Genomic DNA, 12,650 nt, shown 5'->3' with positions numbered 1-12,650 from the left:
AATTAGATCAAAATCGGAGGGGTCGACCTCCCTATGTTTCCTTGTAAGATCACTGTGCACGGTAGCGGCATGTACATAAATCGGCTCAATTTTGCTCAACTCTCACAAATCACTGTTCACAGTGAGTCCCTCCCCTTTGTGAATGAGGTTCGAAATCTAGGTGTAACGTTCACTTCTAATCTCTCTTGGCATAAAACATTCTTTCGCTCTCCAAACGTATTCATTTCATACTTTACAAGCTTAAATATCACAGGTCTGCCCTGCCATTTAACCTTCGAGTCACCTTGGTCTCTACCTTGATTCTTCCGATCGTGGATTACTGTTGTATTGTTTTCATTGACCTGACTGATGAGCTTAATACCATTCTTCAGCGTGTCTTCAACTGCACCATCAGATTTATATTTGATCTCCGGCGTGACTCCCACATTTCGCCCTATACACGCGAGCTCGGTTGGCTCAGTCTGTCCTCTCGTCATCTCTATTTTCTTGAGATTACCACCTTTAATGTGATTGAAGGCAATTCGCCTGCTTATTTGAATGAGTTGTACATTCGGGCACCTCCTTCTCTACGGCCGTCTCGTCAATCTGTACCTTCCACCTTTTCCATTCCCCATTTTAGGACCACAACCCTGCGGAACTCTTTTGTTCTCTCGGGTATCTATTTTTGGCACTCCTTGCCGATATCCATTACTGCCTCTGCTACCCTCTCCTGCTTTAAATCTAGGCTCTTCAGGTTCCTTTTTAACTAAGAAACTTGATTTTGCATTATTTTCTATCCTAGGGTACTCACTCTGTTTGCTGGTTATCTTCCTGCATTTCTTACTTTTTCATATTATTTGCACTTTTACGCTTTAATATAATTATACTACTCCTACTCTTATTTTCATCTTGCTCACCTTTTACCTCTCGTCAGTAATTCTTGTTAGCCCTTCTGGATCAAATTTAGTTTTTATTCTACTCTAAGTATTTTTAGTTCTTTATAGTTTAGTTTCTGCCTTACTTTGCTTATTTTATTTTTTGTTTTCTATTGCTCTGTAATCTATCATGTAAGCCATCTTTAATGTGCCCCATAGCTCGCTAGGGCATTAATAAATGTAATCAATCAATCATTCAATTCATACGGGGTGAATCCTGTAGATGAATGGGGTGTTGTACTGTGTATCTACATGGCGTGTGGTAACCATAAATCCCAATCTCTTTGATCCTTTTGAACAAAATATTTCAAATATTTTGCCAGAGTACGATGGGATATTTACAATGCTCTATTTGACTCTGGATGATATGCGGTTGTTTGAATTTTCTTGATGCGTAACAATTTACACGTTTCTTTAAAAACGTCGCTCAGAAAATTCGTTCCCTGATCAGAGAGGATGGTTTGAGGAGGTCCATGCTGGTAAATGATCCGAGTGGTCAATGCCCTTGCTACTTCTCCTGATTTTCTAACGGAATTGCTTCGGAAATTTTTGTTAATGGACATTGAGCTGTTAGAATATATTTCTTTCTCCGGTCGATTTCGGGTAGAGGTCCACTATTGACTGCGCATTTTTCAAATGCTCTTTCGGGAGTGTCAGTGATAATCATCAGTGCTCGATTTAATTTCGTTACTTTATTCTGTTGATATTTGTCGCATTTCGCTACGTATTCTTTTATTTCCTTTTTCATTCCCGGCCAGCGATACTTTTCTTGAATTCGTTGCGTCATTCTTTTTATTACAGGGTATCCCCCCAGAGGCGTGTTATGATACTCTCGTAGTATCGTTTTTCTGTCTCTTTCTGGCGGGCTCGTCGCGTCGGAGTCGAGGTGTTCGGTTTCACTCTCGCTATCTCCTTCGTCGCTGTCCATTTTGGGCATCTCATTTTCATCTTCAGCCACACTCGGCTGATTATCAAGTCGGCCATTATGATTAGGGCTGGACTGATTGTCCGAAGAGACTGGAATAGTTGAAGAAGATGGAGTCGCGTTGGCCCTGATTTTTCGCGGCCTTCCTCTCCCTCTTTTTTGCAGCTAATTCGTGTTTTTGTTTTGACTGCGCGTGATCGCGTATATGCGACTCAGTCAGTACGTCAGCATTTGTATTCTTTTTTCCCTCTTTATATTCGATTTTGTATGTGTACTCTTCCAATTTTATCCTCCACCGCATTAATCTGGATCCTGGATCTTTTACGTTAAATAACCAGGTGAGAGGTTGATGATCGGTGACGATGGTAAATTCTGTTCCATAGTAGATGTACGGGCGGAATTGATTTACTGCCCAAACGATCGCTAGCATTTCCTTTTCTGTTGCTGAATAATTCATTTTTGCTTTATTTAAAGTTCGACTTGCATAGCAGATTGGCAAATCTTCTCCTATTTTTCCTTGCGACAAGATGGCTCCTATCGCCTTATCCGATGCATCTGTTGTGACGATGACTGTCTTGGTAAAATCGGAATATTGCAGGATTGGTGCGGTACTAAGAGTTTCCTTTAATTTTTCCAAAGCTGCTTGCGTATGTTCATTCCATTCGAATTTTTTATCAATTCCGTAAGCGGTTTTGCGAGTTTTGAGGAATCTTCAATGAATTTTCTATAGTATCCTGCAAGGCCTAGAAACGATTGAATTTCTTTGACGTTTTTTGGTGCAGGAAAATTTTTTACCGCTTTGATGTTTTCCGGATCGGATTTCACTCCCGCTTCTGTGATGATGTAACCCAAGTATTGCGTTTCTTTTCTCAGAAATTGGCATTTTTTCGGTTGTACTTTTAATTGAGCTTCTCTTAACCGTTCGAAGACTTCTCGTAGTCGGTCGTTGTGTTCCTTGAAACTTGATCCGTGAATTACGATATCGTTCAGATATACGTAACATTTGAGACCTTGAAGACTTGCTAAAACGGCGTCCATCAATCTTTAGAAGGTCGATGGTGCGTTTTTTAATTCGAAGGGCATTCGATTATATTCGTAGTGGGCCCAACGGTGTTGAAAAAGCAGTCTTTTGTTTATCCTCTTCTGCCATCGGGATTTGATGAAATCCAGAGGCGAGATCGAGCGTCGTGAAGTATTTAGCTCTTCCTAATTTATCCAAAATCTCGGTGATATTGGGTAGGGGGTAAGAATCTCCCTCACTGGCCTCGTTTAATTTTCTGAAGTCGACTACGACTCTCTTTTCGATGTTACCTTAAGCGTCTGCTTTTTTAGGAACCACTGGTAGTGGTGCGTTCCGTGGACTTCTGCTTGGCCTAATTATTCCCCGCTTTAAGCATTTCCTGCATCTGAGTCATCACTTCTTGTTTATGATTCTCGGGCAGTCAGTACGATCGAATATTGACTGGTACGGTGTCCTTTTTCGTGTAGATGCAATGTTCCACTAAGCTCATATTTCCTAATGATTCTCCTTCCAGGTGGAATACATCTCCGGATTACTGGCAAAATTCTTGTAAAAATTTTTCTTCTACTTTGTTAAGGTGCGAATGTTCGCCAATTTGCATCATTATTTGACTTACTCTGTTACCTTTTTTTTCGGCGTTGACAACGTAGATTTCCTCGGTGATGGGAGAATTTTCCAACGTTAAGTTTTTGAACATTTTCTCGGTCAATAACACCATCAATTTCTTCTATTTCGAGAATGGGTCTGTCTATGCTGATTCCCCGATCTAGAGTGTTTAGAAAAGTGATTGGAAGAGTCATTCTTCTTTCAGCAACTATTTCTTGCCCGATTTTTACTCCTTTTTTGATTTCGCGGGCTGATACGCATCCTACTGCAAGTTTTTTTAGCAATTACGTAGTGAATACTTTAGGGGGTAATTTCAATTTCTCCGAACCGTTCACCAAAGGCTCGACGTGGCTATATATTTTGATTATGCGGCCACCCAATATATCGACCTTGTGTTTTTTCATGAAATCGAGTCCCAATATTCCATCCGTTTTAATTGGAACGTCGTTATCGACAACGAAAAATCCATGAAGAATGTTGACGGCAGGCGTTTCGATTTCGAGAATGACTTTACACAGGGCGTTGAAGGCTCTTCCTCCGACGCCTGTCAGTTCGACGGTTTCATCAATTATTTCGATATCTTCTTTTAGAACGCCCCTTTTAATTATGCTGCATTGGGCCCCCGTATCAGCTTTCAAGAGAAGAGCTGAATTTATAGCATGCGGTGACGTGATATAAAAATCGCTAGCCATTCCCCAGGAATCAAAAGAATTTATTCCAAATTTTATTTGCGTTTTTTCCGCCTGAGCTGTGGATGAGCCTGTAGCCCGCTCGGTCTCCAGACAGCTAACGCGCGCATTGTTTCGCGAAGCCGTCCGCTCGAGGAGACTTAATTTCAGTAACCCAATTGTTTTCTTTATGCCTCGGCTATTACCCCTGTTTTCTTGATTTCCGCGATTATTTTGATTATTATTATTTCGTCTGTTTTCTTGATTCCTATTTTGGTTATTCTGGTTATTTCCTCGTTGATCGCCATTTTTATTTTTCCTGTTCTATCAATCATCATAGAAATGATCTGTTTTTTTGCAATAATTGCAGAAGACGGAATTTATGCTTTTATTTTGGTTATGCTGATGGTAGTTACCATTATTACCGTTTTTATTCCCCGAGCTCCTACAGTCGCGCGCAATGTGACACTTTTTATTACACCTATTGTAAGTAACTGTATTATTTCCGGGTTCTCTTCGAATCCCCTGCTGTATTTTCTCTTCGTTAATCGCGGCTGTTGTTGCTTCGTTAAGGGTTAAGTATGCCCTAGCTTTAATAATTGTTTGATATTCACGTTTCAGACCTTGAGGGAAACTCAAAAGGGCTACTTCGCGTATGTGCTTTTCTACCGCCATCTGTTCGATCATAGTCGAGTGCTTTTTTATGCTCGCGTCGATTAATTCCATCATTGTATCTTCTACTCTTCTTCCGAATTCTTTTACTGATTAGTTAAATCTTTGTCGGCAAGAATACAACTCTGTTTGAATGGCTCCTACGGTTCTCGTACCGCAGAATTTTTCTAACATAACGGATTTGAACTTTCAAAATCTGGAATATTTTTATACCTTACTTCTGCTCGAGCTTTACCAGTTAATTTAGTAGTTAGAACGGATTCCAGGAGAATCTCTCGGTCCTCCTCTAAAATATGTTTATTGACGTGAGCAAAAGAATATATAAGTTCTCGCGCTTTTTCCGGTTTTGAACCATCGAATCGAGGAATTAAACTACGTGCTTCTTTAAGAGATATTGTGCCTCGTAATCTGTTAGTTCACGAGTGATTTGGGGAGGAATTTTGAGAATTATTTCCTCTATTATTTTCACTATTATTTCCAGGATTTCCAAAATTATTATTTCGACTGTTTCTGGGATTTCCGGAATTCTGATTATCTCCCGTTCTGTCTGAATTTACGGTTTCAACCATTGTTGATACTAGAGGGTCAGAAGTGGATTCTAATACCGAATTTTCCGGCGTATTTTCCGCGACTAAATAATCGTCGTCCGATTTAGGAGATCGATTTAAAGATTGGGCGCTACTTCGTCGTCTTCTATTGTGCGGGGTGGTTTCGTTTCTTTTTTCGCGATTTTAGTCGAGTTTATCGTCGAAAAATGAATTGAGCGATCGTGAGATAGTACTAACTCCCGGTAATTTGAGACGTTCAGCGTACTCGTCGTCTGACATATACATTTTTACATACGATCTGGCTTTAGCAGAATTTGATAATGTTCCGTCACTTACGGTAAGATGATCGCTAGCATGATGTTCGGATTCGTTGCCGTGTTGAATTTTCTCCGCTCCTGCTCCACAGTCGTATTTTGGGTTGAATCTTGACGTAGATCGGTCTGCCTTGGATGCGATGATCAGTAATCGAACGTCCGTTCGATTTATCGACTTTTCTAGAATTATCGGTGCTCCTCAGCAATTTGAATTCCTCCCGTTTGACTATCATAGACGTGTCGGATTTCTCGAGTTGTGGCAATCCCACCGCTGCCACCAATGTTGTATCCGCGAACCAATCGTTACAATTATCGTCAAAGACTGTCGAATTTTGGTTAGTTGGTAAATTTATAGATCGAGGATTTCCCCTTTCTCGTGCGAATATAACCTAGATTTCCTTATGGAAGTTTCGACGTTGACATCAAGGGTCGATGCGTTCATTCGGGAGCATCGATATTTCGCCATTGCTGCGTTTGCGCTGAGAGTGCTTAATTTGTTTTAATGAGTGGGATGTACGGGCACAACAGCGCTGATTACAAATATGATAGGCAAAACGATTTTCTCAAAGTTTTTCGCGTTTATTGCGATAAATGCTGACGCTAGAGAAAAATGTTTTTGAATAAAAGTTGTAGGCCATTTAGTAATGGACATTTTTGGGTCTATACAATTTTTGTTCAGAACCAGTGGTTTTGAAGATAAATGCGAAAATTGTTAAAAATTTATATATGTTGGGAAAACTACACTAAACCCAAAGATGCTCCGGATCCGCCCAACGACAGACACATTTAAATTTAATTTAATTCCACACACATTTAAAAGGGCCGGACGCCGGCACAATTATTCCACACACATCCAAAGATGCTCCAGCCACACCTAACGATTACACACACCTCTAATAGTGCTTCCACGCACGCGCGCCCACACACACACACAGACACAGACCCGCCCAACGATTCCACAGACATCCAAAAGTACTCAACTCCTGCCCAACGACTCCTCCCACACATCCTACAAATTTTGTTTGAATTATTTCTCTCAAAAATCTATATACGAACGATAAACGTAAAAAAGAAAAGTGGCTTGATCATTATCTAAAAAATTTTTTTTTAATCGAAAATTTGAAAAAATCACTTCGAATTGATGTACTACCTATTTCCGTTCGAGCTCCGAAAAAAAATATCGATTTCTTCGCATCACCCTAATCTACAGGCTTCGAAAAATCGCTGGAAATGAATTTTTTCATGAATTGAATACGTACCCCATTGCAACGGGCTCATTCGCACGAGATCCAGCATGTCTTGAGTTAAAGTTATACCCGAAAGGGTTGCTTTTCCCGTGAGTTCAGTGCCAAATAATTGCCATCGCAGATCAACCAAAGAAGCAATATGCTCAGCACACAGCTTTTTTAGTTCCACTTCATCGCCGGCTTCATTGAGCTGTTGTAAAATTAAACGGTATGAAGAGTGTCAACATTGAAATGTGAGGTGTTTAATGTTTATTTTATAATTAAAAATCAATTGGATGGATTTACATAAAGCTTTGGGTAATTATGCATTTCGTTTGGGTTTCAATATTCGAGATTAATACGACGATTCCGCACATACATCGAAAAATGTTCCGGGCATGCACGCGCGATTTGTGTGCGGAATCATCTGGTGGATTCAGAACGCTTTCGATTTGTCTACAATTGTCATTAGATTATTTGATTATCAGTTTTCAGAAGTATATTCCAGACCAGGTGTGTATGTAGCCACCTGTCCCAATATGAACTCCAAAATATTGAGAGACTCAGTAAAGTCTCAGGACAAATACATTGACAGCCCTGTCGTCTGCTATCCCGAGTCTCTCGTCAAGATCAAGAGACTCAGTAGAGTCTCGAGATAAGTACATTGACAGCCCTGTCGTCTGCTGGCCCGAGGCTTTCGCCGAGTATACTTTCTCTGAATAAAACGATTCGCGGTGGTGGGGGTAAAATTGGCATGTCATTTTGTTCAATTACGAAACTCCTGAGTCATCTAAGGCTTTGAAAATTTAACTGGAAACTAATTAATAAATTCTATTTCGATTGCACCTAAAATCAGCTATATCGGTGGCATAATTGCTGAGAAAAAACTTTGCACGGGCTCAAGATTATGCAAAAGTTACTAACACATTCAAGAATTTATGTGTCTGTTCAGGATTGAGCGAGGCCTCGACGGTAGCGCGAGAGAATTCGGGCCGGGCTCTCGCGCTCCGCCGCTGGCGTCGCCAGTTCGCGGGTTCGGACATTTTGGGCGCGTGCAATTAGAGCAGCCGGGTGCTCGTTTCACGCGCTCACGGGGGGCGTCGCCACCTCCTGGGCAGTAATTAGCACGGGACCGGGGAAGCACACCGCGCATGTGCGCGGGGCTTCATCATCGATCTCCATGATTGATGCCGCAGTCTTGATCCGGTCGCTGAAGCGTGCAATACGGCTAATCACTGCATCTCACCTTGTCACCAGTTTTCGGTATCAAATTCGGGTTCTCTTATTCATTTTCGGTTCAAATCATTACACGGACTCTGCGCATTTAACGGAACATTCTCTCGGACTCATTTTAACGGAATATCTCAAAAAATCATCGGGTTCTTTCGCACGAGCACGCTTCGGTCGTCCATCTTGTTCGTCTCGCACGTGCTCGACGAACACCAGGTCAACTCGCCATTTTCAGCATCGGGCTTAATCGCACTAATTGTCGGGCAAATACTGTACTTAAGATAGAACAGCGGAACAATAAATTCCTCACTATTTTTCTCGCACCAAAGGCGTACTTATTCTTCGTTTACCACCTACACCAGACTCCTTGCAAAAACATTTTGGTCCTTCGAGCCGGATCTGGTGGTAAGTGCGCGCGGAGTGGGTGTAAAAGGTGAGTGAAAATTCAGTGGGAACAGTTTCAACGGGCTTTTCACGGCGCATCGCATCTCAACGGTACTTCGAACATTCTCGTCTCCACGGCGTGGTTCGCACGTGGTTCGAGTTCAACGGGCGGCCATCTTGGTCATCGACCGTGCACTCTCATCGATTCTTCGATCTCAACGGGTTTTTTCTCAGTGAGTCTTCACATCGGGTGAGTTTTTTCGCAAACTTTATTCATCAATTTATTTGGGAAAATGGACATCAGTGCGGGAAGTGAAGCAAGTGTGCGGTCGCGGGCTCAGCGGTAGCGCTTTCTCTCTCACTCTCGGCGCGCGGGAACATTGGCGTCGATCTCGGCTCTCATTCTCGGGACGCTCACCGCGCGGCGCGGCGCGGCGCTGCGCAGTCGGTAATCAGTCACTGGCATCGGGTCACGGGCGGTAAAGTAACGGTCACATTACCGCGCATCGGTAATTTATCGGTTTTCCACGGGATTCGGACATTCGGCGGCAACTCATCGGCTAAACTCAATGCATGGACAATTCTCACGACCGTTACGGGCAATTACTCGGTTTTTCACACCTTTTTGGGCAATCTGGGGTACTTTTCGGGAGTGGCCAGTGACTTCGGGCAAAATCAACGGACATTTCTCATGGGTTCTAGCAGTGATTAGTGACACTTCGCATTCGGGTTTACAGTGACGTTCCGTTATCGAATTTTGGACAAATTCGCGGGTGCTTTATCGGTATTCTGTGCACTTTCGGAATTAACGGTGACAGGTGGCGCGGGTCGGGCGGGTTCGGGGCCACCTCGTCTCTTCAAGCATTTCGGGCTTGTACAAAAAATACGGACTGCAGCATTCATACTCCGGGACAATATCCTCCGGTTTTTTTTGGGATTTTTGTCGGTTTATTGGGCTCCACGCAATTCTTTGGGAGCAATTGGGTCCCTTTCTCATTTGGATCGGATACCTCGCATTTTCGGACGGTTCTATCATTCGGTTGCGCTCAACAGGTAACATGTCGGACGGGGAATCCTCACACCCAAAATCGGAGCCGGGCGAAGAGCATCGGGTTCTCCTCGTCCCCACGGGACACGAGGTCGCTCCTCCAACGGGACCACCGGGATCCTCCTCACCGCGGCGGGACGTCTCCCCCGCAGCCTCACTCCAGGAGCTGGACGCGGGCAATCGGGATTTGACCTCACGCTCACGGGATAATTCTTGATCGGGCAGCCGGGAACCGTCACCGGGCACACGGAATCCACCCCGAGCGGGTAATCGGGCAACGGGACCGCTCGAGCTCAAGGTGGCTACACAGAACGCTCGGGTAAAACTCCTGGAGTCACTGCTCACTACGGTGACTCAGGCGGTCGCACGGGATTTCACCGCTTCGCAGCTCGACAATTTGCGGGTGCAGTCGACGGAGCTGTGGAGCAAATTCTCACAGGTGCACGACGCGATCTCGGAGTCGTGCACGCCAGCGTTCCTATCGGGAGCATACGTCACCGGGGACGTATATTCGCAGGCGTTCCACCTGCACCAGCGCATCACCTCAATCATTTCTCGGTTTCGGGACGAGATTCAGCCTTCCTCAACGGGAGCTTCCACATCGGGCGGCGCTGCAGCCATCGGGAGGGAGAATCTTCCGAAGATCTCTCTACCCACATTCACCGGGGACTTCTCAGCCTGGATTTCATTTCGGGATCTATTCACATCTTTGGTTCGGGACAACGCATCGCTCACTGATGTCGAGCGTATGCACTATTTGTGGACGGCCACATCGGGAGAGGCGGCGAAACTCATCGCCAGCCTCGCAATAGAAGCCGAATCTTTCGCAACGGCTTGGGAGATTCTCTCGGATCGGTACAACGACACACGGGTGCTCATCCGCTCTCACCTGGACAGCATTTTTCGCACAACGGTCATCTCACCAAACTCTGCACGGGATCTTCGCACTCTCATCCACGACGTCTCGGAGGCGTACAACTCACTCCGGGTTCTGGGGGCACCTATCGACTACTGGGACTGGGTTCTCGAGTATGCGATCACGCGACGTCTCGACACCTCGAGTCGCGTCGCCTGGGAAACAAAAGCGGGCCAATCACCAAATCAGCCAAAATTGGCAGAATTGCGGGCGTTCCTCACCAATCGGGCTCGGGCTCTTGAGGGCTCTGCTGTCTCCACGGGTCCTCCTCACTCTCGGAGCGGAAGCAACACGGGATCGGGCAAATCAGCACCGGGTACATCCTCAAGGCCGTCAGCAAGGGCTCATGCGGCAACAACGGGGAGCCAGCAATCATGCTCGCTCTGCCAGCAGGCGCACTTCATCGTCGCCTGCCCCAAATTTCGGGAGCTCACCAACGAGCAACGGCGGGAAAAGGTGCAGTCCTTGCGGCTGTGCTTTAATTGCTTGGGTCGGCACAACGTGTCGTCGTGTCAGACGACGACGAAGTGCAAGGAGTGCGAACGGAAGCATCACACCATGATCCACGTCGGGTGGAGTCGGGACGGGAGCACTCCTGCACCATCACGTTCGGTCAAGTCGGGCGAGGCATCGGGAGCCTCTACGGCGGGACCATCCTCATCAAGCTCTGCATGAGACAACGGGGCATTAACTTTGTCCGCCTCGGGAGCCGCCAGGCCGGCAGTTCTTCTCGCAACGGGTCAAGCTAACCTCATCACACCACACGGAGCTTCTCACCGGGTACGAATGTTGATCGACACGGGCGCGGAGATCACATTCATCACTGCTTCTCTCGTGCAGCAACTCAAGCTTCACCGGGAAGCATCGGTAATACCGATCATCGGGATCGGCGGGACGCATTCGGGCCACACGCGCGGGGTGGTTAGCGTAAAGCTTCGGTCTATGCACTCATCGAACATTGTCTCAATAAAAGCTCACATTTTGTCAAAGTTAATGCCTACTCTCCCTTCATTTACACCTCCTAACATCTCACTTTCTCATCTGCAAGGTCTTCCACTTGCAGACCCGGAATTTCTCTCACCAGGGTCCATCGATTTAATTCTCGGGGCTGACATCTATGGGCAACTCATTCGGGAGCAGATCAAGCGGGGGCCTCACGGCACACCGATTGCACAGAATACGGTTTTCGGGTGGATCGTTCTCGGTCCTATGGACTCTTCTCAACAGTCAGCCGGGTTGGTTCATCACGCTGCAGTGGATCACGGGTATCAGGAGCTTCAGGATCTCCTCACACAGTTTTGGGTACAGGAAGAAGTCTCGGGCTCGGGCGAATCGCACCTCACTCCTGACGAGCAGGAATGTGAGACTCATTTCTTGACGACACACAAACGGGACTCAGACGGGCGGTACGTCGTCAGATTGCCGGTTAAATCCGCATCGGGGACATTGGGCGGGTCTTTTCACACAGCTTCTTCCTGTCTCCATCGACTACAATGCAAACTCAATCGGGATTCAAGCTACATGGGTCTCTACGACACGTTTCTCGGGGAATACGAATCATTGGGGCACATGACTCGAGTCTCGGGCAATCACGCCCAGCTCGGGCCCATTTACTACTTGCCGCACCACAGGGTGCTCACCACAAAGTTACGTGTTGTATTCAACGGGTCGTGCAATTCAGATTCGGGAATTTCGCTTAACGACATTCTGCACACGGGCGCGAAACTGCAGCGAGATATTTCGGACGTTCTCTTGTGGGTCAGACGACACCGTTTCGTCTTCGCGACCGACATCGTTAAGATGTTCCGGCAAATTCGGGTTTACGAAAGTGATTGGGACTTACAACACATTTTATGGGTGGACGAGGGCGGGCGGGTCGTTCCATTCCATCTCACCACGGTCACTTACGGTACTCGGTCAGCACCATTTCTCGCGGGACGGGCCCTGGATCAACTGGTTACAGACGAGGGCGGGAAATATCCCGAAGCTGTCGCCCCTCTTACAAAGAGGCGATATGTGGACGATATTTACGGCGGTGCTGACCAGCTCGCAGATCTCATCACGCAAGCGGAGCAACTCATCGGGATTTGTACAGCGGGCTGCTTTCCTCTGGCCAAGTGGCAGAGCAATCATCCGGAGCTTTTCACGGCGGTCGGGGCGACCTTATCAACGGAAAAC

The 12,650-nt window shown here is 45.9% G+C and overlaps 1 protein-coding gene across 6 annotated transcripts in view; it reads right to left on the bottom strand.

The window, feature by feature from the left end:
• The window catches only part of brun (trafficking protein particle complex subunit brun), a 595,546-nt gene that overhangs the window by 104,240 nt on the left and 478,656 nt on the right, over window positions 1–12,650 (bottom strand). For 3 of the 6 annotated variants that reach the window (XM_043411897.1, XM_043411900.1, XM_043411901.1), the window contains exon 10: window positions 6,928–7,105. The exons of 2 other annotated variants lie outside the window; for them this stretch is intronic. In XM_043411897.1, the coding sequence (XP_043267832.1) occupies window positions 6,928–7,105 (178 nt within the window). Of the gene's footprint in view, window positions 1–5,690; window positions 5,940–6,927; window positions 7,106–12,650 lie in introns of all 6 variants that reach the window. One more of the 6 variants, XM_043411898.1, reaches the window with a different exon arrangement.

This window comes from Venturia canescens, chromosome 2 (genome assembly GCF_019457755.1).
Source record: "Venturia canescens isolate UGA chromosome 2, ASM1945775v1, whole genome shotgun sequence".
NCBI lineage: Eukaryota > Metazoa > Arthropoda > Insecta > Hymenoptera > Ichneumonidae > Venturia > Venturia canescens.
Note: the sequence above shows the minus strand (reverse complement) of the source record. Positions and strands in the feature narration are given on the sequence as shown.